This window comes from Portunus trituberculatus, chromosome 49, assembly GCF_017591435.1.
Source record: "Portunus trituberculatus isolate SZX2019 chromosome 49, ASM1759143v1, whole genome shotgun sequence".
In the NCBI taxonomy this organism is placed as follows: domain Eukaryota; kingdom Metazoa; phylum Arthropoda; class Malacostraca; order Decapoda; family Portunidae; genus Portunus; species Portunus trituberculatus.
Window position 1 is genome coordinate 2,430,279 of NC_059303.1, and position 26,706 is coordinate 2,456,984.

At 40.1% G+C, this 26,706-nt stretch overlaps 1 protein-coding gene across 6 annotated transcripts in view; it reads left to right on the forward strand.

Annotated features, from left to right (window-relative positions):
• The window catches only part of LOC123499078 (peptide deformylase, mitochondrial-like), a 61,775-nt gene that overhangs the window by 3,220 nt on the left and 31,849 nt on the right, over positions 1-26,706 (forward strand). For 2 of the 6 annotated variants that reach the window (XM_045246685.1, XM_045246683.1), the window contains exons 2-6: positions 822-906; positions 1,163-1,323; positions 1,800-1,879; positions 3,693-3,783; positions 15,293-15,413. In XM_045246685.1, the coding sequence (XP_045102620.1) occupies positions 900-906; positions 1,163-1,323; positions 1,800-1,879; positions 3,693-3,783; positions 15,293-15,413 (460 nt within the window). In that variant the 5' untranslated portion in view covers positions 822-899. Of the gene's footprint in view, positions 1-821; positions 907-1,162; positions 1,324-1,799; positions 1,880-3,692; positions 3,784-15,292; positions 15,414-22,491; positions 22,640-24,648; positions 25,610-26,706 lie in introns of those variants that run through there. The other 4 variants (XM_045246681.1, XM_045246682.1, XM_045246684.1 and 1 more) reach the window with 4 other exon arrangements.

The following is a 26,706-nucleotide window of genomic DNA, read 5'->3' on the forward strand; positions in this document are numbered from 1 at the left end:
ACGAACCCAAGTACCAAGTTTCCAATTTTTCAATTTTTTTGACCAAATTAACGAATTTCCACCTTAAAGGTTATTATGTCAGGTTTAACTAGTTAATAACCCTTAGGGATGATTTGAGGAGTGCAGCCTCCAGCGAGAAGGTTTGGTTAATAATCCTGGCAGGGGTGATCCAGTGTACCCCTGGCTAGAAGGTTATAAGGTTGGATTTACTTATTATGCCTTGGGGAGGGGGTGATAGCAGATACAGCTGGAAATGCTGCATTGGCAACATTGCTCAACATTAACAAAGCAACGCTTGCCACCACCACTTCCACCATCAAAGTATTTTCAGAATTTTTAATGTTATTTTGTTGATTTCCGACTTCTTTCACAATATACATTAGCTACTCAAATTAATGCTCCCCTAACCAAAACCTCAGTTTCCCACAGGTCCCACAAGATCGTTTGGAATGAGATGTAGGTATAAGATGTAGTTGAAAAACTGTCATAACATGAAAGATATTAATATGCAACTGAAATTTGATATACCATCAATCAATTCACTACATTTCTCACCAGAAAAACATGAACCACATCACAGATTCCATGGTTGGGTGAAACTGTAAATTGACCATTTTTGTTCTATAGGAGTGAGTATGACTCCGAGTTTACAAATTTACCTTTTCTGTGTACTGTAATTGTAATGTTCTTGTAATCTGTAATTATAGCTGTTTGAAATGTATTTATGAATGAACCAATGGTGAAATATAGCTGAAATCAAGGATTTTATAAAAGAAAACAACAATCGTTGTAAATCTCTGATCATGGTATATTAATTTCAGAACTTTATGTAGCAGTCATTGAAGCTAATGTACTTCTTTCATACAGCAATAAGAGAATGGTAATGGTTGACCTCTACAATGTCAGGTAAGCTTTTTTTTTGTACTTCATGTTTGTTTTCCATTCCCTTTATTTCATGTAGATCAGTTATGAAAGAAAGGTGTAAGTACATATACATTATTATTTTTTCTGTTAACCTCTTTATTTTTCCTCACCATTGCTGAAAATAATTTTGTTTTCCTCTTATAATGTGTACTTTGGTGTTTATTGAAAACTATAATATTTAATCTCTACAGTATAAAAATAATGAAGTGATGTTAAAATTGTTCTTCTGTTCTATCAGCAATGGCCGGCAAGCGTTTTGTGGAGGCTTACAAAAGCTTCTTCAATCCCAAACCAGTAAGCCCACCATTTCTTCATGTGTGTCAAGTTGGGGACCCAGTATTACGAACAGCAACCAAGCCTGTGGTGTTGGAATGTCTTGACAGCCCTGAAATAAAGCAGGTTTGGTGTGACAGATATTCCTTTAGGTATAGTTAAAAAATGTTTTGCAGCAATAAATGCTCACTTTGTAGGAGATATAAACTTTGTCTGGTTCTTCATTACTGTTCCTGATTATGTTTTGATTATAAGAAACTCATGATATTTTCCTGTTATAGTTTACAATTTACATATGTAGTTTGTAATCTGTTTCTGTATTTCCATCTACCTATGACTTGAGTTAATTTAAGAGGGAGGTTTCAAGACATTTATCTCATTCTTTTAGCTAACTCTTTTGATTCTGTTTAGGGACTGGCATCTCAGTGGGCCTATTTGGTTAATAATTTTTGCTGCACTTTGCCAGATTTTCCCTCTTACATGGAAAAAATAAAATCTTTTATATTGGTTTGATATACATTTGCCTTATTTTTTTACATGTCAATTAATTTGATGCACATGAAACTTAACTTAAGAATGATGAAAGTGTATTGTAATTTCAGGTGATCTTACAAATGAAACAAGTCATGAAGAGATATGATAGTGTTGGTCTGGCAGCTCCTCAGATAGGTATTCCACTAAGGTATGCATTAAGGGCTACAGTTCAGTAATGTACCACACTCAGGTCCACCATACTTCATATTTTTTTTCCAATCTATAAATCACTATGTTTTGTAAGACTGTCTAAAACTGATATTGAAGGGCAGTGGAAAGCTGAGCACAGTTAGTGAGTTTGGGAGGTTACTCAACTAAAAACTAATAACAATAACTAATGACTTAATTAATAACCTCAAATCTCATCTCTTGCTAAAACAGCTTTCATGAAGTTAGGTGTTCTGAGTCATATCTGCCGGTTTTTCTTGCCCTTCCATCTTCTAACTTTGTACAAGGGCCTTACCCGTCCTTGTGTGGAGTACTTTTCACATGTTTGGGGGAGTTCCACTCACACTGTTTTATTAGATAGGGTGGAAATCAAAAGCTTTTTGTCTCATCAACTCCCCTCCTCTGACTGACTGTCTTCAGCTTCTTTCTCACCACTGTAATGTCATTTCTTGCTATCTTCTACCACTATTTTCATGCTAACTGCATGCCTCCCCACCTTCTGTGGCCTTGCTACACAAAGCTTTCTTCTTCTCACCCCTATACTTTGCAACTCTAATGCAAGAGTTAACCAGTGCTCTCAATCGTTCATACCTTTCTTAGGAAAACTCTGGAACTCCCTGCCTGCTTCTGTATTTCTATCTTCCTATGACTTGATTTCTTTTGAGAGGGAGGTCTCAAGACATTTGTCCTCACCTTTTGGCTAACTCTAATGATATCTAAGGGAACTAGCAATTAAATGTTTTTTTTTTTTTTTTTTACACCATTGGTTATTTTCCCCACTTACATAAAAAAAAATTATTTTGTTTGTAGATAGTCAAACTTTTCAATACTTGGAATGCAAAAGTTTTACTTAATACAGTACTCGAAAAAATACCTGATAGTTGAACGTCCACACACGTGGTTATAAACAAAAGCTTCTTGGTCTCTCCCTCCCCCATTCTGCCAGTTGTGCTGCTGCGGTCATCAGAATAAAATTCTCCTGCGTTATGTCCATAGTTTTTAATTTATAAACTTACATTAACACCAAAGGCTTATTAATGATAAAAATATCAGGTAATTGAACAGCCACACACATGGTTGTAGGTTGTAAATAAAGCTCTGGCTTTTCCCTTCTTGCTGCTGCCATTGTCTCATTATGATTCCAGTACTACTGGTAATACCAAAACAAAATACCATTATTCTGGTATACTGGATACTGGTGTGCATCCCTAGTCCTGTCACAGTCGTGAGAAAAACAACTTTCTTCTGCATTCTGTCGGTAGTTTTTAATTTAGAAAGTTATAATGGCACCAAAGAGGCGTTTAAGTGGTGAAATTAAGGAATCTAGTGAGAGTGAAAGTGTTAGTGAGCCACAGGCCTCCACTAGTGTATTCACAGGAATCACACGAGGAAAAATGTTACCAGACGTTTTCATGGATGGTGACTTGTCCTCTGATGACCTCCCTCCTCCTCCCACCCTTCTCCCCTCTTCCTCTAAGTTATCCATCACCAGCCTTCACTTACAGTATGTACAAATCAAAATGGTATAAAAAATTACATTGAAATTCTTATAAATTTAAAGATTTGCTAAGATTAGAACAAATTAACTGATTTATAGGTATCAATAATTACATTTTTTGATACTCGAACAACCATTTGGAACAAATTAAGTTCGAGTGTTGAGTCTCCCCCTGTATTTTTATTTATTTATTTTTTTTTTGTAGTATTCTTATTTTCCTTTGATGCCTTTTCACATGTGAAAAAAAAGAGCTTCAGTGAAAATATTAAATTAATGACCATTATATTCTTTTCAGTATGATTCTGTTGGAGTTTTCTCCTAAAAGAAAAGAACAGTTTGGGGCTGATGTGTATGCTGCACGAGAAATGTCTACTTTACCTCTTACTGTGAGTGAAACAGACTTCTTGTACTGATACTGCTCTTGATTTTTTGCTTTTTTTTTTTTTCTGTCAGTGGAGGAATTAGATTCAGCTCACTCATGTTGAACTTTGAAAATAAAACTGCAACTTTTTATAACTAAATATTTAGATTTTTTTTTTTTTTACAATTTCTACTTAATTGTCAAAAGTTTTTCGTTTTGACAAGAAAAGGGATATCTTTCACTTGAATATAAGTTAAGGAAATATGACAGTTAACTAATTTGTACTATGGACAACTTAGTGTGTGTCAAATTGTGAACTGACAAGTTGCCTCTTTGTTTATAAAGCACTCATTGAAAGGATAAACACTTGAAATGGAACATGGCACATTTATATTTTTCATTCATGAATTATGATTCAAATATCTCAGGTATGATGTGAATTAAGGCATTTCATTGACAAAGGTAGAACAACCTTAAGGAAGGATAACTTGTAGCTGTAAGGGCTCTCTCCACTGAGTCCTAACAAGTCCAAGCAATTATTTATTGTATGGTGCCGCAATATATAAAACAAAAGAGAATATGTTTCAGAAAATGATGAAACAAAATACATTTGATAAAGTGCTGCTAAAATGAAGTAGAACATACTGAAATTGCATGAATCGCATTCCTGCACAAATACTAAAGAAACTGCATGAAAGTCAAAGAGAAATATTGCCCGAGCTGGCCAATAGCAGCACCGTTTTAGTGTTGCCATATTAAAAAAAAAAATTTATTAATTTTTTTTTTATGTGTTTTCATTGGAAGATGTCTGGTGACATCACAATTAGGTATATACAATAGGTGCCCATCTCGCATGAAGCTCATAAGAGGCTTAACAGCTGATCCAGGGGGGACTCATGACAGTTGCCTCCACAAATAAATTTTCTCTCATTTTCCCAATGTTTTTTTTTATTAATTAATTAATTAATTAATTAATTAATTTTATTTTATTTATTTTTTTATGTGGGAAGTGCTGTTCGGCTTTCGCCCATTAGTGGTGCTGGCAATTTTATTTATTGTGGTACCCTTATTAGGGCCCATATCACTACCCAAGCGCATCTTTGGTGTAACCACCTAGAACCTAGTTATCATGGTGACATGTAGGTAACTTTAAACAACTCGACAAATGGCGTAGCTTCAAAGTGGTATGTGGTGGGATTCGAACCTATTTGTGGATGTCTGCCTGATCCCATGCTTACCATCTAATCCACTATGCTGCTATGCCACTGCAACTTGTACTGCAACTCTTTCATACTTGAATTTCTTTTCAAGCACACAACATTATAGGTATACAAGTCACATACTCACCAAACTTGCACGGTAATGTAACTTTTTTCAAGCAAACAATGTGACAAAATTAGCTTTAGGTTTGTTAGCCATGGCATCCAAGAGAAATAGAATTGCTCCTGTGTGGAGCTATATGGAGCAGACATCTGATGCTGGTGTGCAAAGATGTACTAAATTTTTGTGGTGGTACTTCCAGCATGTTGAAACACTTCTGAACAAGACATCCTAAAGAATATGCCTAGTTAAAGGAACTTGACAAACTGGTAGTTAGAATGATAGTGGAAGACCTGCAACCACAATCTGTTGTGGAAGACAAATGGTTCAAGAATCTAGTTCATGGACTTAATGCTGAATATGACTACTTACTAATGACATATGGAAATCCCATCAGACAAAAGGATTCCTAACAGTGACAGCTCACTACATTTCTTCACAGTGGACTCTAGAGTCTGCTGTGTTAGATGCTGCACACATGGTTCAGTACCACACATCAGGAAATATTTCAGAGGAGCTAAGACTCATTTGCAACAAAGGGAACATATTAGATAAAATAATGCTGCTAATATAACTGCAGTAATAGAAATGAGCCTGCAACAAATCCGGTGTTTTGCTCATACATTAAATCATGTTGTCCAGGACTCAATTAAAAACACAGAGGATGTCCAAAAACTCAGAAAAATCAAGGTCATTGCAAATTTCTTCCACCACAGTGTGAGGGCCTCTGATAAGCTTATTCAATATCCAACTGCAGGAGCAACACAATTAATGAGCTAAAAAGCTGATTCAAGATGTAGAAACCAGTTGAAATTCTACATACTATATGATGAAAAAATATAATGAGGAACACAAACTTGTCACCACTACTCTGTGCCAGCTGGGGAAGAACATCATGTCCCTCAAGGAGGAGGAGCTTGCACTCCTCCATAACACAATCAACCTTCTGGAGCCATTTGAGGAAGCAACAAAAGAAATGACATCAGAAAAGATGACCTTCCTCTCTAAAGTAATACTGATGGTGAGGGGAATCCAAGAATTCATCAATTTAGCCAATGCCATGAAACCCCAGATAACTTAGTCAGTGTTATCTTAGCAGGCAACTCCAATAGCAGATTGGAGATTCTATATGGTAGAAAGAGTTTTCTTTCTTGCAGCAGCTACCCTCTTCGATCCATGATTCAAAAAGGTGCCATTCTCAGAAACCTCCAACGTCAAATTGATGGAGGAATGCTTAGTCAACCTCATGCATTCAGATGAGAATCCAAGTGCTGCAAGCACATCACATGCTGCAGCAAAGCCACCTCCAACAACCATGAGTCATCAGAAAAAGAAATCCCTTTGGAGCAGGTTCGATCCTAAAATTGAAAAAAACAGTCCAGGTATCTTCACAGCCATCGACAGGTCTGCACATTGAAATGAGATGTTACCTTGAAGAACCTCACATACCAAGAGATGAAGATCCTCTAGGATGGTGGAAAGAACGTGCAACCCTCTTCCCCAAGTTAAAAGAGCTGACAAGAAGATATCTGTGTATGCCTGCATCCTCCGTTCCTTCGGAATGACGTTTTTCTAAGGCAGGTGAATTAATCTCCCATAGACGAAGCAGTCTTAAGGAAGAAAATATAAACATGATTCTCTTTCTGAATAAATAACTTGTGAAATGTTGTACCATAAAATATGGATAAATGCATGTATATTTTGTATCCAAAGGAAACTTACTGTTTGTGATATTCAGTCTGTGATGAGGAAACATTTATTTATTTACTTATTGATTGTTACTTTATAAATCATAAGGATGTTCTCTTCTGTGATATTGAATGTGATACGGAAATTTTTATTCATTCACTGGCTATTTTGTTTAAGGACAAAGGATTTTCTTTTCTCTGATATTGAATCTGTGATAAGGAAGCAATCTCGTATATCAATATTAAATATATCAATGTATCTTGACTTGTTTTTCCCATATGTACATACAATATGAATACATTCGTTTAATCGCCAAGAAATACTGTTGTATGAAATGTTGATAATATATACAGGTAATTCTCGATTTACGCGATAGATGCATTCCAAGAGGCATCGCGTATATCAAAATTCGTGTAAAACAAACTTGTAATTCTCATAAGAAACAATGCGGGATGTGGTCCAAAATAATTTGTACAAAATACTCTTTATTTGGCTAAATTAACATGTTTTTATTATTTACCATTCTGAATACTAGAAGTGTATTTAAAGTAAAGGGAAAAGCAAGAAATAATAAGAGAAAGTAAAAAAGAGAAAACAACAAAAAGAATACGTAAACACAACACTTACTGCGTCACTGCCTTCACCACTCACACCACAGTCAGTCACCATCTTCCTCTGAGCTTTTCCACTTTATCAAAAATCCACTTATCAAAAATAACCCCACAGTATAAAAGTAAACACTAGTAAAAAAATAAACGAAGGATGCCAATGTCTTCATCCCTCACAAGCACTCGCCATCGCTGTCCACTCTCTGGCACGTAGTTTGAATTGTGTCTGGTGCTCAGTTTGAAAATGCGGTTGTACCAAATCACAAATAAGCAAATGGATTGCGCAAATTTAATTAATTATGATATTTTTTCGGTCGCGTATTAACAAAAAAACGCGTAAATTAAACACGCGTAAATCAAGAGTTACCTGTATATGTAAGATTCTCCCTCATTTTGTTACTTTATATGAAGTGCATTTATTCAATGATGATGTAATGAAGATATGGAATTTATTATTTCAAGAATATATTTAATATGAACTTGGGATTCAATATTATGTACTACAGGCAACGCCCGTTTGACGAAGGTTCACACAATGAAATTTCGTTACAACGAAGGTTTCATTTTACTACCATCTGCTCCTTTAACAAACACCAAACTCGCTTTAACGAAGTTTTATCCAGGTATTTTTTTCCAAATTTGAAAGTCCCACCGTATCATGCAAGCTGACAGGCTTTTGAATACATCAGGAGCTGCTGGTACTAAGGCCTGCCTCAGGAGAAATCCTAAGACACCTGTAGAATAAAGATCAAGATCAAGCCTCTCCTGGACAACACAAGCGCTGCCGATACAAAGGCCTGACTCAGAAGAAATTCTGCGTCACCTGTAACATCAAGATCAAGATCATGCACACCACTCAATCCCCAGTCAAAACATAACAGCGTCACCAGCAGCTCATCTTCCCTAGTTCAACTTACCATCAAAACGCCCTGCAATGTGGCCTAACTTTCCTAAGAAGACCAGGAAGTGTCTTACTCTCGAAGTGAAGCTGGGTATTATTCACAGACACGAGAGAGGCCAGAAAACTAATAACATTGCTGGCCACCATCTTGACTCCATCTACTGTTTACTATTTTCAAGTCAGCAGACTCTATTAAGAAGGCTGGTGAGACCGTATCTTCCTTGCAAGCTAAAAAAAAACCACCTGAACTCATGACTCTACAATGGATAAAATGGAAAGCCTTGTGGAAATGTGGTACATAAGTTTTGTATGCGGTACCATGATGCGCACTTTGTTTACATTCCACAGGTTGCCGGTTAGTGTCTTTCCCGTTTCACTCTCCCTCCCTTCATAAAGTTAAGATCATCAACATTATAAAGTTACGTACATACATACATTAGTGTACATTATAATGACTTAAATTAAACTACCTAAATGTTTAACTTCATAATTTTTACTTTCATTAAACCTTTCACTGTACTATGATGCACTCTTGCTTTGCTTACTCTCAATGGAAGTTCAAATCAGGGGTTAAACTTGTTATAATCGGTTCGATTAACGAAGTTTCGCTTAACGAAGTGTTTTTTAGGAACGTAACCCCTTCGTTAAACGGGGGTTGCCTGTACTTAATTACTGTATTCAAGAAATAAACTTATCCCTTATAATGTCTTTTAATTGATATTTCCACACTTTTACATTTCACTTTAATTGTGAATGAATATGTTAAATGCATCAAAGTTTTTTTATGTATATCAGTGACGTATGTTCAGCAATAGATAACAAAGATAAATAAACATATGTTATTAAAAGAATCCTATGTGTGATAACTAAAGAGTAAGCAAAGTGATCACTCAATATTTTCATTACTTGGTAATCGATAAAACTAGACAGCTCCCAGACTCGCTAGGACTTGTTAACTCCTTCAATACGGTGACGCCTATGTAGGCGTCATGAAGCCCCAGTAGCAAATACGGTGACGCCTACGTAGGCGTCATATTTCTTTTCTGAGCTTTCTTCAGTTCAGTTGACCCGTATAGTGTGTTGGATACCAACTACACACGCTGTATGCTGTCTTTGAAATCCTAGTGCTCCTCCCACCATCCTTGTCTCCACCAATCACTAAAGATAAGCTACATGCATCCTGCCTTGTGTCTAAAATTACCCAATGGCATAGACTGTTCCCATCTCTCTCTCTCTCTCTCTCTCTCTCTCTCTCTCTCTCTCTCTCTCTCTCTCTCTCTCTCTCTCTCTCTCTCTCTCTCTCTCTCTCTCTCTCTCTCTCCCTCTCCTCCCCATCTCCCTTCCCTCCATCCCCCTCTCCCTCTCGAAAGATAAGTTACATGCGGGAGTCCCGCCTTGTAACATTCGTGAAAACACACACACACACACACACACACACACACACACACACACACACACACACACACACACACACACACACACACAAGACACAAACCGTCGCTGTCGTTGAGAGAGAACGGCTCGTCTCCGGCTGCGTACAGGAAGAAAGAAAATACCTATGGTATTACAGGGCCCGGGTAACTCTAAGTTCTGTGTCCGTAAATGTCCTACTGTCTCTTAGTGTTGAAAGTGAGTGATATGGAGAGTGATCTCTGAGAGGGGAGTGTGGACGGTGATCGCTCTGGCCGTAATCAGCTGACAACAACAAAAATGGCGTCCAGGCAAACTAGAGACTTAGAAGGTTTTATTACTATGCCAAAAGGACTGCAGAAACTTGACATGGATGCAAGAATCCAGGCGCTGGAGTGTAAGTTCCTAAGTATTTTGACAATAGAAGAAAAACTGGATAGAGTTCTAGCCGAGAATGATTCATTTAAAAAAGAGATCTACTTGTTAACGCTAGAGAATAAAGAGCTGTTGAAGGAAAAAGTAGAGATGGAGAAAGAAAACCAACAACTAAGGAAACAATGCAAAGAAATGAAGGCTAAACTCATGGAAATGGAGATAAAAATATCCGAAGGGGACTTGAAGAAAGAGGAATGTCTTAATCTAATTGACACTAGGATGAAAGAAGTGAATCATGAACATCTGGAGGTACAAAGGTCGTTTAGAGATAGTAAAAAAGCAGGAAGAGGAAAATAAAGGGATTACGCAGAGGGAAATGGTAAAGGCACTAAAGGAAAATGAGTATGTGGTGAGAGATATTGCTGAAAAGAAAAAAATGTGTGATCATAATAGGATTGCGGGAGGAAACTAACAGGAACTGGCAGGACAGGAGGGATAAGGAAAATGACAAGATTAAGTCTTTACTGAACAAGATCTCTGTGGAAGAAGAGGACCTATATGCTGAGGTAGAAGAAAGTGTGAGATTGGGAGCTTTTGAGGAAGGCAAGAATAGACCATTAAAATTGAAATTAAAGTCTCAGGTGGCAGCGGAGGCCTTGTTGAGGAGGGCTTGGAAACTTAAGGACTCTGAGGAAACCAAAACAATTTACATAAGAAGAAATATGTCACAAGATGAGAGAATGAAGATGAAGGAGCTAGTATCTGAAGTGAAGGAGAGGAATGACAAAAGAACAGAGGAGGAAAAGATCAAGTTTTTTGGAGGATGAGAAATGGGAGGCTAAAGAAGTGGTGGATAAAACAGACGGAATAGGCATTACATGGAAGAACGAGACTAGGAATGGAATAAAAGTGACTTACACGAACATAGATGGATTTCTGTCTAAGAGGCTAGAATGTATGGATTACCTAAGAAATAACAAACCGGACATAATGTGTGTAGTGGAAACAAAGCTAAGGCCGAAATAAAGCTAGACTGGTTTGTTGTAAAACACTACAAAGTATGGAGAAATGATAGAAAAATAAAGGTGGTGGTGGTATAATGGTTCTTACTAAGGATGATCTGATAGTGAAGGAGGTGAACTATAGTAAGAGAAATGAGGAAGTGATAAGTATGCTTATAACAGATGGCAAGAGGGACATTAATATTATAACAGTATACATACCATCCAGAACCAGTGCTTGGGAATATGAACAGTACCAAATGGTGATGAGAAATACTCTAGACAGAATGAAGCAAGAACTCAACAGAAAGGATAGAGTGATGATAGTTGGAGACTTTAATTGCAAAGAAATAGTGTGGGAAGACTATGAAGTGGTGAAAGGTGGTGAGTGGGCAGAAGAATTGTTAAAGGTAGCAACAAATAACTTGATGGCACAGTGGGTGAGATCACCAACAAGGTGCAGGGGACAGGATGTTGCAGCAAGGTTGGATTTGGTATTTACCAGGGGAATCTCTCTAAAGAGGAAATTGAACATGAAAGTCCCTTGGGGAAAAGCGATCATGATGTCCTAAGCTTTGAGCTGGATACAGAATTAAGCACGAATAAGATTGTGGAATGCAGGGAGGAAAAATTAAATTATACTAGGGCAAATTATAACCATATAAGGGAGTTCTTTAATGAAATTGACTGGTCCGTGGTATACCAGGAAAGGGATATGCAATTGAAATACGATAAATTTATGGATTTGTATAACTCTGCTGTGAAAAGTTTGTGCCATATTACAGGAAGGGACTTTAAATAATAAACAGTGGTTTAATAGAAATTGTGAAGAAGCAAAAAAGAACAAAGAAAAGGCATGGAAGAAACTTAAGAAAAGCAGTGATGTATTATCAAGGGAAGGCTACAAAACAGCAAGGAATAGATATGTTGAAGTAAGGAGAACAGCACAGAAGGAATATGAACAGAGGGTGGTGGAAAACTGTGATAGTGACCCAAAAATGTTTTACAAATTCATAAATGGAAAACTAAATAAAAGGGAGGCAATAGAAAAGGTAAAAACGGGAAGAAGTATATGAAGATGCTGGAGAGATAGCTGAAATTTTGAACGACAACTTTTGCAAAGTGTTTACAAAGGAGGAGCATTTTATGGGAGGAAGGCCTACGGAAATAAAGCAAATGCAGGACATCATGGTTACTAAGGAAGATGTAAGGAAAATTATAAGCAATCTGGATATTAATAAATCAATGGGGCCTGATGGCATATCTGGGAGGTTGCTAAAAGAATGTAAGGATCAATTGTTGAACCCCATATTTGATATTGTGGATACCTCCATACGAACAGGATTAGTCCCGAAAGAGTGGAAAAGAGCTGACATTGTGCCTATATATAAGAATGGTAGTAGAATGGAACCGCTAAATTATAGACCAGTATCGTTGACTAGTATATTGTGCAAGGTATGTGAAGAAGTAATTAAAGCTAAGTGGAGTGAGTATCTAGAAAGTGAAAACATTCTGAGTGAAAGACAGTTTGATTTCAGAAAAGGAAGATCGTATGTATCCAATTTATTATGTTTTTATTCAAGAGTGACTGACATACTGCAACATAGAGAGGGATGGGTGGATGCTATCTACCTGGACTTGAGAAAGGCCTTTGATAAAGTACCACACAATAGACTGATGTGGAAACTAAAGATGACTGGAGGAGTAAATGATAAACTAGCAAAATGGATGGAAAATTACTTAATGGGAAGAGAAATGAGAACAGTGGTGAGAGGAAGGAAGTCCGAGTGGAAGAAGGTAACCAGTGGAGTTCCACAAGGGTCAGTGCTGGGTCCCATCATGTTTTTGATTTATGTTAATGATATGCCAGTAGGAATTGACAGTTATATGAACATGTTTGCAGACGATACTAAAATTATGAGGAGAGTAAAGAATGTGGAAGATTGTAACAAGTTACAGGAAGATCTTGATAAAATATATGAGTGGAGTAAAGAGTGGCAGATGGAATTTAATATAGACAAGACCCATGTTATGAAAATGGGAAGAAGTAGATACAGACCAAACTGGGATTACAGACTGGGTGATGAGAAAATTAAAGAGACCAATGAGGAGAAAGACTTAGGAGTAACCGTGCAAAACACTTTGTCACCAGAGAAACACATTAACAAGATTTTTGGGAAAACATAAAACATGCTTCAAAATATTGGCCTTGCATTCCACTACCTAGATGAAGGAATGATGAAGAAGATATTATGCACCTTAATAAGACCCCAGCTAGAATATGCAGCATGTGTCTGGTCACTGCATATGAAGAAAAATGTGAAGAAGGTAGAAAGGGTACAAAGGCTGGCAACAAGGATGGTACCAGGACTCAGGGAGTTAGACTATGGGGAAAGACTGAGGAAGCTGGTGCTGACCACATTAGAAGAGAAAAGAACAAGAGGAGACATGATAACTATGTATAAATTGGTGAACAAGATTGACATACTGGATAGAGAGTTGATAAAGGTGACCACAAGTAATTATCTCCGAGGACATGGAAAAAAGCTAATAAAGGACATCTGTCTAAATGACGTGAGAAAATACAGTTTCCTCCATCGTAGCATTGATAAGTGGAATAAACTGAGCAGTCATGTCGTTGACGTGGTGTGTGTCAATCAGATGAAAGAGAGATATGACAGGAATGGACAAGGAGACAGGACACAGAGAGCTTAGCTCAGGCCCTGTAATACACAAATAGGTAAATACACACACAAAAACAATAAATTTTCTAATCTCTCTCTCTCTCTCTCTCTCTCTCTCCTCCCTTCGTTTCCCTCTCCCTTCCCTCCCTCCCTTCGTTTCCCTCTCCCTTCCCTCCCTCCCTCTCTTCCTCTCGAAAGAAAAGCTACATGCGTCCCGCTTGTGTCTAAAATATTAGCAAATGTCACTTTCTCTCTCTCTCTCTCTCTCTCTCTCTCTCTCTCTCTCTCTCTCTCTCTCTCTCTCTCTCTCTCTCTCTCTCTCTCTCTCCTCTGAAGAGAGCGTCCACTTTCCTCTTTGAAGGCGATATAGTGACTAAAAAAATAGCAGCATAATACACAAAGACAAGTATGACAAGCTTGCACGAGTTTCCTGGCTGGGCACTACCACCCGTATATCATACAGGCGGGCTTTTTTAACATCTGGCGCGAAGGGGTTAAAGGCAGTGCCTGTCAAATCCAGCATTTGGTAGTCACCATGCTCTGTCTACCCGACTCCTAAGAGAGAGCGAAACTTGGTTCCCAGACTCGCCTTGTGCAGGGATTCGTGTAGCAATGCACTGGTGAGTCCAATCTCTGGGACTCAGTATGCACTTTCCACCTGAGTCCCAGAGGAGAGCGGGAATTGATTCTGAAACTGGTTCCCACGGATCCACCAGCCTCTGGACTCAGAACCGTGAGTTCTCAAGATACCGAGTCCTGCCCACCACTGATAGACACTTCCTCCATTGTTTTCTTCCCACCACTAGATGAGGTGTGATGTCTTAGTTTGGCCACACTTCTTTGTGGGGATACTGACCTGTTATATGGATAGATAGATAACCCATATGAAGTGTATTGTTTCTATTGATCTGAGGGAACAAATATGTCAAATGACTGGCATTAAAAATAAATCAACACTGGAAGTAGTTTGTTGTAATTTGTACTTTTACATTGTTAATATTATGCATGGATAAGAAAGTTGTTATTTTGTGTTTTGTGTGTAGCTTTCATGCACTTTATTTACACAAAAGGCACTATATCTCTTTTTTTTTTCATTGAAAATTTTTCAAAACTAACTGTAGAAGTCTCCATACAGTCTGTCCAAGTATATTTTGATTTTGCTCCACAGTTAGTAATAAACCCCAAGATGGAGGTTATTGATTACAACAAAATAGAGCTTCCTGAGTCCTGTGAAAGTATTCGAGGATAGATAGATAACCCATATGAAGTGTATTGTTTCTATTGATCTGAGGGAACAAATATGTCAAATGACTGGCATTAAGAATAAATCAACACTGGAAGTAGTTTGTTGTAATTTGTACTTTTACATTGTTAATATTATGCATAGATAAGAAAGTTGTTATTTTGTGTTTTGTGTGTAGCTTTCATGCACTTTATTTACACAAAAGGCACTATATCTCTTTTTTTTTTCATTGAAGATTTTTCAAAACTAACTGTAGAAGTCTCCATACAGTCTGTCCAAGTATATTTTGATTTTGCTCCACAGTTAGTAATAAACCCCAAGATGGAGGTTATTGATTACAACAAAATAGAGCTTCCTGAGTCCTGTGAAAGTATTCGAGGCTACAGTGCTGTGGTACCAAGATACAAAGCTGTCAGATTATCAGGTAAGACATGCTCACTATGGTCACTTTTGTCATGTTTCAGAATCTGATTATGTTTTATAAGCATAATATTGTATTGTAGAGTCGGTTCATTTGTTTAATGAAGGAGTTTTCCTACCTATATGTCTAACAAAAGTTACTTTTGTCATCTTTTTTTTAATGGCAGCTGTCATTGCCTAAAACTGCCTCTGATGTGTATCATAAGCCTGCCTTCTTCTTCTTCATCTTCCTTTCCTCACCACTTCTGCATTCCTCTTCCTAATCTATATGATTGTCATACCTCTTTCATTGGCCACCCTATCCTACCTGCTTAACGCCCCCCCTTCTCTCTCTCTCTCTTTCTCTCTCTCTCTCTCTGACACCAGACACCGCGTAGTGTAGTAGTTAGCACACTCGGTTCACAACCGAGATGGCCAAAGTTGAGTCCCGGGTGCAGCGAGGCAAATGGGCAAGCCTCTTAATGTGTAGTCCCGGTTCAACCAGCAACAAGTAGATACGGGATATAACTTGAGGCGTTGTGGCCTTGACATCCAAGTGTGTGCTGTGTGTTGTGTGATTTGGTCTCAGTACAAATCGAAGATCAGTCTATGAGCTCTGAGCTCGCTCCATAATGTGGAGGGCTGGCTGGGTGACCAGCAGGCGATTGGTGAATCTCTCTCTCTCTCACTGTCTCTCTCTCTCTCTCTCTCTCTCTCTCTCTCTCTCTCTCTCTCTCTCTCTCTCTCTCTCTCTCTCTCTCTCTCTCTCTCTCTCTCTCTCTCTCTCTCTCTCTCTCTCTCTTTCTCTCTCTCTCTCTCTCTGATACACCTCAGAGGCAGCTCTAGCCAATAACAGCTGCCATGAAAAAAGTACAACATATAATTTTTCATTAGAAATATGGTATTAAAACTGCTTCATCAAGTAAGGAGCTGATATATTTACATGTGTACATATATGTCAGTGCCTTTGTCTCTTGTCTAATCTGTGTGTGTGTATTTACCTAATTGTATTTACCTAATTGTAACATACGGGAAAAGAGCTATGCTCGTGTTGTCCCGTCTCCATATCTATTAATGTCCAGCTTTTTCTTAAAATCATGAATATTCCTTGCGTTGACCACTTCCACGTCTAAACTATTCCATGCTTCCACCCTTCTATGAGGGAAGCTATATTTTTTCACATCTCTCCTATAAGTGGCCATTTTAGTTTTTCCCATGCCCTCTCGACATTCTTCCATTCCACATACACAGATCTTCCCTATCCATTTTTTCCATGCCAATCATCACTCTGTATATTGCTATCAGGTCTCCCTTTCTCTTCTGTTTTCCAGGGTTGGAAGTTGCATTCTTTTCAGTCTGTCTTCATAAGTCAAATCTCTTAAGTCAGGCACCATTTTCGTTGCAGCCCTCTGTACTTTCTCTAGTTTCCTTATGTGTTTCTTTAAGTTCGGAGCCCACTGTATTGTTGCATATTCAAGCCTCGGTCTTATCATTGCAGTAATTATTTTCTTCATCATTTCTTCATCTAGATATACGAACGCCACTCTTATGTTCCTCAATAAGTTCAATACTTCTCCAATTATTTTGTTTATATGTCTCTCTGGCGATAGGTCATTGGTAATTGTCACCCCAAGGTCTTTTTCTTCATGACTGGTTTTATGTCTTCATTTCCTATCTTGTACATACTCCTGATTCTTCTTTCACTCTTGCCAAACTCTATTTTCTTGCATTTTGTCGTGTTGAACTCCATTTGCCATGTACAGCTCCATTTCCATATTCTGTCCAAGTCTTCCTGGAGTAGTTCGCAATCTTTGTCACATCTCACTTTTCGTAACAATTTTGCATCGTCTGCAAATAGGCTCACATAACTGGACACCCCATCCACCATGTCATTTATGTAGACTGCGAACATTACTGGTGCCAACACTGATCCCTGTGGAACTCCACTCTCCACCAATCCCCATTCTGATGGTCTGTCCTTAATTATTGTTCTCATTTCTCTTCCTACCAAAAGTCTTCCATCCATTTTAGTAAACTGCCATGCACTCCTCCTACCATTTCAAGTTTCCAGATCAGTCTCTGGTGTGGTACCTTATCAAAGGCCTTTTTTAAATCCAGATATATTCCATCAGCCCAACCATCTCTTTCCTGTATTACATCTATCACCCTCGAATAGTAACATATCAGGTTTGTCGTGCATGAACGCCCTTTCCTAAAACCAAATTGACACTCACAAAGTATGTCATTTTTCTCCAAGAAGTCTGTCCATCTAGTCTTCACCACCCTCTCACACATCTTAGCTACCACACTTGTAAGTGACACTGGTCTATAGTTCAATGGGTCTCTCTTGTTACCTGATTTATAGATTGGGACAATGTTAGCTCTTTTCCAGTCTTGGGGCACTACGCCTTCCCTTAATGAGGCATCAATTACTTCACAAACTTTTTCTGCCAATTGCTCCCTGCATTCTCTTAAAATCCATCCTGATACCCCATCAGGTCCCACAGCTTTTCTCACTTCTAAACTCCCCATCATGTTCTTGATCTCCTCCACCGTTACTTGAAACTCCTTCATAATCCCTTTCTGTTCCATTACCAGTGGTTTGTCAAAAGCAGTCTCCTTTGTGAATACCTTCCGAAAGCATCCATTCATAGCCTCTGCCATTTCCCTGGGATCTTCACTGTATACTCCATTTACTTCTAAACTTTCAATACTTTCTCTATTTTTGATGTTGTTGTTCACATGTCTGTAAAAAAGCCTTGGTTGGTCTTTACATTTATCAATTATATCCTTTTCTTGTTTCTTTCTTTCTTCTCTTCTAATCAACACATATTCATTTCTTGCTCTTTTGTAACTTTCCCACTGCTTAATCCGTCTTTTCCTTCTCCACCTCTTCCATGCATCCTCTTTTCTTGTTCTAGCCTTTTCACATCTATCGTTAAACCAGTCCTGCTTTCCAACTTCTCTATGTTGTCTTATTGGTACAAATTTTTCTCACCTTCTTTGTATATTTTTATAAATTCCTTCCACTTTTCATTTGCTCCTTAGCACTCTTGAATTTCATCCAATTTGTCTCTTGAAAGAATTTCTTTAGGTTTCCAAAATCTGTCTTGGCATAATTCCATCTTCCCACTTTATATTCTTCATTTCTTCTAGATTTCTCTTCGTCTATCACCTTGAACTCCAAAACTGCATGATCACTCTTTGCTAAAGGGCACTCCACCCTCATCTCCTCAATGACCATTGGCTCTGTACTAAAGACCAAGTCCAGTCTTGACGATGCTCCCTCTCCTCCAAACCTAGTATCTTCTTTGACCCACTGAGTTAACACATTTTCCATTGCCAGTGTCAATAGTGTATTTCCCCATGTTGTCTCTGATCCTTCCATTGACCAGTCCTCCCAACACACCTCTTTACAATTAAAATCTCCCATCATTATAGTTCGTTCACAGCCACCCAACATTTCTTCCAGACATGTTCCTGTATCACTTATCATTTCTTCATATTCCTGTACTGACCATGCATTTGTCTTAGGTGGTACGTACACCACTATGTAGTGCCTCTTTTTCCTTCATTAGTTTCTGCTCTGATCTTTAGCACTTCTGCCTTTCCCATACCTTTTTCACTTGATCCACCTTTATATCTTTTTAACCAGCAACATCACTCCTCCTCCCATCTTACCTACTCTATTTCTTTTCCAAACGTTATATTTCCTTCTCCAACCTTCATCAGGTCTTCTCCTCTCTCAGTTTTGTTTCAGTAAGACCCACAATATCTGGGTTCTTGTCCCTCAAGTAATCGTTGAGTTCTAAAATCCCGATATCACTCCATTTATGTTGGAATACATTACATTTCGCTCATATGTAAGTTTCTTTAGTCCTTTCTTGCTGTACTTTTCTGGGTTATGAACCACTTCCTCAGTCTCATATCCAAGATTCTCCAGAAAAACTCTTTCTTCTCTTCTTCTGTCCTCTCTTCATTTTTTTCAAAGCCTCCTTTCTCAACTCATTTAACATTTCTCTTTCCTTTTCACCGAGATCTCTTCTCAACCAAATCTTCCTTGTTGTTTCCTGCTGGGCTAGCCTCCATGACTTCTCCACCAATTCATCTACATCCTTTTGTGACTTAAGTTTGATTCTTATTGGCCTCATACCTTCTCTTGTGAACTTTCCAATTCTATGGAAGTCCTCTATTTCTTGTACTAGGTCTTTTCCTCCTCTTGCACCACATTAATGATATTATTTATCACCTTTTTATGTTTTCTCTCTCTCCATTTTACTCGGTGTCTTATCCTCCTCCACACCAAATATCACCACACATCTCTTTTTGTCTACAGTTTCCCTCACCAATGTCTCATTTGACTTAATAACCTTCACCACTTTCTCAGCTATCTTCTCTTCTATGATCTGTTGATCTATAATTTCAGCAAGGCCCAAAGTTTTCTCCCTGACTCTTTGATTTCCTTTTCCAGACTTGCAACTTTGTAATTTACCTCCTTTCTTTCCACTTCCTGACTTTTTCCATTCAGCCTGCTTCTCCATCACTTTTCCTAGAGATTCTCCACATTTTTCGCAATTCACTTTAATTAGCTTAACTTCCTCTTTCAGTGCTGCATTTTCCTTCTTCATATCGGCACAGTCTCTTTTTACATTGTCATAACTCGTTTCCAGGCCCTCATACTTTTCAAACAGTTTTTCAATTTTACCTTCTAACTCCAGAATTTTCTTCACATAAGTGCTCTTCTCCATTATTCCTTGAAACCCTGTGAAGTCTGATTCCTCTTTCGAGTTCACGGCCGCCATGTTGCGCAGACGTAAACAAACCAGCTGATGGCTCAAACGCAGGCTACAGTTTATATTTACCTTCACTGGACATTATTTTGCTAATCAACAGTTAACATGACTATATGGAGACGGGACAAACATTACCAGCTCCTTTCCCACCTTGGTTACTCTTAGGTAACTGTAGAATTATAGATGATTGCTCTGGAGCTCAGCGACCACCTGTGTGTGTGTGTGTGTGTGTGTGTGTGTGTGTGTGTGTGTGTGTGTGTGTGTGTGTGTGTGTGTGTGTGTGTGTATTTACCTAGTTGTATATTACATGCTACGAATAGGGCTCATAGTGACCTGACTCTATATCTACTTTTATCCAACTTTTCCTAAATTTATGCACTTTGGTTTGCTCCTACAATCTCTTCACTCAATCTGTTCCAGTTGTCCACCATTTTATGTGAAAAGCTAAACTTTTTAATGTTACACAAACATTTACTTTTCATGATCTTGAAGTGTCCTCTTCTTGGTCTATCTCCATCCTCTGTCAATGATACCAGGTCTTGTCATCTATCTTTTCCATATGGTTCACTAACCTGTACACAGTTATTAGATCTCCTCTTTCCCATCTATCCTTCTAAGTTGGTAGTTCTATTACTTTCAGTCTTTCTTCATAAGCAAGATCCTTTATTTCTGGCACCATCTTTTCAGCAGGCCTTTGGATTCTTTCTTGTTTCCTGATGTCCTTCTTCATCACTGCTGCATATTCTAGTCTAGGTCTTATCATAGTGCTTATGATCTTTATCATCATATAATTGAATGTCACCCTAATATTTGTTAGTGTTTTGTATGTTGAAGCAAATTACCCATTTATGTGTCTCTCTAGAGTCAGGGTGTCTTGCATAATCACTCTCAGGTCTTTCTCTTCTCTCTTTTCACTATAACTTCTCCCATTTTATATTCCCATATGGATCTTTTATTACTTTTTTTTTTATCCATTTCCATCACATGGCATTTCCTGGTATTAAATTCTAATTTCCACTTTTGGCCCCATTCCCAAATTTTGTCAATATATTTCTGCAATTCCATTCAGTTCTTTTTATTCCATATTGCTCTCAAGAGTTTTGCATTGTTTGCAAACAAATTTTTGTAGCTACTCAAACCCTCTTGTGTATCGTTAAATTATACAGGGGTTCTCAACCTTTATAATTTTTTGTACCTCTTGAAGTCTTTCAATATTGGTATGTACCCCTTATCCACAATACAGTGTCAGGAAAGGTAAAAATGAATGCATGATTTATTGACTTAGTTTATTAAGTTTAGATTGTGTTATATATGTGGAGCAGACAAAATTTTCAATTAATATAAGTATGTCACTATAATGTAGTGTTGATAGGAACTAGTACTTCACGGGGAAACACTAAGTGACTAGCATGCAATACATTTACCAAAACAGAACTGTATCAGACAGTTTTTGATCATTGTGGCAGTGAACTAGTGCTGCTTACAGCTAGTCACAACTTGTTACTAGTAATAGTGATAGGTAAGTCACTGTGTGTGTGAATAGCATATAAAAATAATAAATCAGAACTAAATACTATAGTTTTGCAAGGTTGTGTGGTAACTGTAATCCAAGAGAGCTTTCTCTCAAGTGACATAACTCCAAGAGTTTCCTTGTTAACATTGTTAAAGTGTCCTGGTTCCAGTGGAGAAGACGTCTATCCTAGCACATGTAGGCCACTTTGAATACTATAAACAGGTTTGCAGTTATTCAAAACTGAAGCATTTTAAGAAACCTGCAAGTACTCCCAAAATTCCTCTCATGTACCCCTAGGGGTATATGTATCCCAGGTTGAAAACCCCTGGTTTAATATGTTCTTGGAACATAATTGGTACCAGCACTGAACCCTGTGGTATGTCACTAGTAATTGTGCTCCAATTTGATAGGGTGTCTCTTATCATTGTCCTCATTTATCTTTCTGTTCAGTGGTCCATCATCCAGTTATAGGGCATATTGTAGTTGAGATTTGAAAAATTAATTTTAAGAAAGTTATAGGATTTATGACTTGAAATTTTTAGAATATTATCAGCCAACAGTTGTCTTTGATGTGTAAGAATATGAATATGAAAGAGTAATGATGTCATGACTTCATGACATTGTGCACAGAATTGCATTCAAAATGTCATACAGCTCTTATTTCAATTGTTTTTGAAATGTGGTTTGGTATGGACGTACTGTTGACCCTCATTAACTCGGACTGATAGGGGAAAAGTTGGCCCGACAAATGGGAATGTCCGATTTACACAAATTTCATTCCTGTCCTGACTCCATAGTACTGGCAAAGGCAGGTCAGCTCCTGTGCACGGTGCGGGTGCCAATCGCCTGCGGTCACCTTGGCAATGAACAGCTGGTACTCTGGATCATCTGTGGTCCCCTGCACTACCGCTGCGTTGTCGAGCACAATGACGTCACCACAGTCAAGTGCGGCCACTGCTGCTGCTGCCATAGCTGCCTCCATGTCACTTGCATCCTCCTCATCCCTAGTCTCTGGGGGCTCACAGAGTGCAGGGTAGCATGATAAGAAGTCAGCTGTACAGTTGCACTTCCCAGGGAGATACTTAATTTGGAATCTGTATGGTAGGATTTTTTCCTTCAGTGAGAACAGCCTTAGGTTCACGATGTCCTTCAGCGCCCTCTCCCCCAGCAGCTTAACTAACGGACGGTGGTCTGTGATGATCAGGAGATTGGGGCACCCAAGTAGGAACAGGCGCGCTTTGCAGAGGCACCAAGCGACTGTGAGTGCCTCCCTCTCTACTGGTGCGTACCCTGCCTCAGCAGGTGTGAGGTGACGGCTGCCACACAGCGCGAGGCGCCACCCACTCTTGCAGCAGAATGGGCGTTCTCTCATTGGGCAGTGGCAATGTTGCTGCAATATCACGAACCCAATGCTCACTTTGCTCCAGTCAGTCAGCACTGCCGTGGGCCTGTCCTTGTCATAATACGTTAATCCCTCCTTAGCAAGGCTGCAGATCACATTCTTTGCTTGTTGGAACTTCTCTTGCAGGGTACCATCCCAGTACACCTTGCCCTGGGGTTTCCGAAGTAACTTGCGGAATGGCTCCATGACTGGTGTGGTGGCCAGGAAGGGTGCCAGCTGGTTGACGAACCCATGCCAGGAGCAGATGTCGGTCAGTGATGGTTCAGCGGGCATGTTGAAGTTTCTGATTGCAGACAGTCGTTCCTCTGTGGGCTTTTAGACGTCCCACCCAACGTGGAAACCAACGAAATCCACCTCTCCTCCCAAACCTGAACTTCTCTGGCTTGAGGGTAACTTCTTTTGTGCTGTATGTCTCAAGGAAGTCATATGCATGCTAGAATGCCTCTTCTACGCAGGGGTCAAACAGCAGCGTGTCATCAACACACTTAAACTTCCTTGGAATCCCTGCAATGGCCTCATCGAACCGTCTGGTGTATGCATCGGGGGCAGCACAGTGGCCCATTGGAGTCCTGCAGTACCTGTATCGGCCCCATGGTGTGATGAAGGTAGTGAGTTTTTTGCTTGCTTCATGTAGCTGGACCTGGTGGAACCCCCCGTGTGTATCTGCAATAGTTTTATAGGTGTGACGTGGGATCCCAGACACCATGTCAAATGGTGTCGGGGTGTGGTGGGTTTCTCTCTTGCAGGCTGCGTTCAGCTTCTGGGAATCGATGGTGCGCCTGGGCTGCCCTGACTTCTTGGCCACCACTACCATCCTCGCGCACCACTCTGTAGCCTCTCCCACTGGCACTGATTCCTAGATCCCCATCCTGACGTCATCATCCAGCTGTTTCTTCACCTCTGCTTCCCAGTGTTTAGGGACAGAGGCCAGTGTGTGACATGCATAGGGCTTGGCGTCTGGTAGCAGGTGTATAGTGTGTGGCTTGCCAGCCATCACCGGAAGGGGACTCTGTTTGTATCGAATGCGGATCCTGAGAAGTGACAGAGAAGCCATTCTTCCAACCGGGGCACGTTTTCCTCTAGGGCAGGAAGCGGCAGAACAGATGGGCGTGGTGGTGTGGTGACAGCTGATTGTGTGTCACTGGTGACGGCAGCAGCTCCAGCCACGACAGTGTGGTGCGGGAAGCGTTCGTGGACCAGTTCCAGCTCCCTGCAAGCCCGCAACAACATACAGCACTGTGTTGCTGTATTTACAATAAAAACCTCCTGTGTTGTGGACCTGTCACCATACTGCAGATGGCAGGAGATGGAGCCCAGGGGTTGCAGGCTGATGTTCGCCACCGCAAACTTCCTCGGTGTGTCAGGGACGCCGTCTTGATATCCAGTGCAGCCAGCAGCTCCAGACCAGCCACACACTCCTGTGCTCCCGTGTCCGGTACTGCCTGGATTCTAGCCGACTTTCTTCCCCCCTGGGCGTGGCTGACAGTCACCCAGATGCGTGATTGACACATGGCCGCACCTGCGGCAGCAATAACGATACCAGACGCCTCCAAATCCTCAGTAGCTGCTGCTCCTCCTGCGGTTTTCCCCTTGCTCCTGCACATTCTCTGCACGTGTCTGACCCTACCACAGCTGTGGCAGGCCAGGGCCTCTGCGGGACACAGTCCTTTCCCTAGCTTGTGTGTCAGGCCACAGTTGCCACAGCGCTTCATCTGGTGTGGTGGGCGGCCTTGCCTGGGGCTGCCGGGCGGGCCAGTGGTGGGCTCCAGCAGTGAGAAGGGGCTCATCTGCTTGCTCGTCTGGCAGCGACATCACCCCTGCTGCCCCAGCCACACTTTCCCGCCCAAAGCTCCCGCCCTCGGCGACGTGGCGAGCATCTTTTTGGGCGGCCTCGAAGGCAATGCAGAAATTACGTAACGAATCCACATCACTGAAGGACTCAAACTCACGAAACACCTCCTCTTTTAGCACTACACTATGTAAACCACACACTAGCTTATGAAGGAGCATGTATTCCGACAGGCTACACTGAGGACACTGGAACTCAAAGTCAGCTGCAAGCTGAGTTGACCGCGTAAAGTACTCACAAATGGATTCACTGGGCCCGTGCACTGCCGAGAAGAACTTGCACTAATCTGCCTGGTTGGTCGCTTGCAAGGCCATGCGACCTACCGCATCCAGGATTTCCGGAATGGGGAGGACCTCCCACTGCTGCGTGGAGTACCTGGCGTCTAGAGAGCGTTGCAGTGAACAGAGGAGGCGGATAAGCAACACTGCTCCAGCCGGTGCGAATCCATTAAGGGCCAGCCAATACTCCACCGAGCACCTCCAAGATCGGAAGGCTGCAGTGGATTTCTCAGGGGCTGACGACCGAGGGGCTGAAGAGTGGTGGATGGGCCTCACCGCTACTTGGCGTTGCAGGGGCTGTGATGACTTCGGTCTGCGCCAGGAGCAGCTGATGTGCTTGTCCCAGGGCCGTGGGTGCCTGGGATCACCGACTGCTGGACCTTGGGGTATGAGTTGGCAGACGAGGATGACGTCCAGCCATGGCAAATGCATAGATCCGTAGGCTATCACTGCACCATATAGGAGGGGGGGAGTGAGACACAGGATGTGCTTCCTGTCTTTATTGATGCTTGGCGCCAACTGGGTCTTACAGGGTGATGGGTGATGCCTTGCTGCCGATATAGCCCAGCATATCCTACACAGGTCCTTTTCCCTTTTTACTTTTTCTAGTACTATTCCATCTCCCATCTTATAGATTCCCACTGGTCGTCTTTCACTTTTTCCCATTTCCATGACATGGCTTTTATCCACATTGAATTCCATCTCCCATTTTTAACTCCATTTCCGCAGTATTTTACAATCCTCTTTTTGTTTTATGACCCTGCACAGTTTCGCATCGTCCGCAAACAGATTTGTGTAGCTGTTCACTCCCTCTGGCATGTTGTTTATATATATGAGAAAAAGTATTGGCGCCAATACTGACCCCTGTGGCACTCCGCTTTCTACTGGTCTCCACTTGGACTTCATATCTTTAACTACCGTCCTTATTTCTCTCCCCCTCAAATAATTTTCTATCCATCTCAATGTGCTTAGTTTTAAGCCACCCTTCTCCTCTAACTTCCATAGTAATCTTTCATGTGGCACTTTATCAAACGCCTTTTTTAAATCTAAATAAATACAGTCAATCCATCCCTCTCTCTCTTGTACTTTATTAACTATTCTAGAGTAGAAACTCGATAAATTTGTTACTCATGACCTACCTTTTCTAAAACCAAATTGGCTATTTGATAATAATTTGTTGTCTTCAAGAAACTCAATCCATTGTTTCTTTATTACTCTTTCATACATCTTGCATATTACACTAGTTAGTGATACCGGTCTGTAATTTAAAGGTTCTTCCTTCCTTCCGTTCTTATATATGGGAATCACCTCAGCTCTTTTCCATTCTACTGGTACTGTTCCATTTTCTATTGAGCATTTTATGATGTTGTATATAGGACTTGCTATTTCTTCTCTACATTCTGCCTGAGACTTCATCCAGTCCCATTGCCTTCTCATCTAATTCCTTCATTAACTCTTTTATTTCAAGCTTGGTTACTTTAAT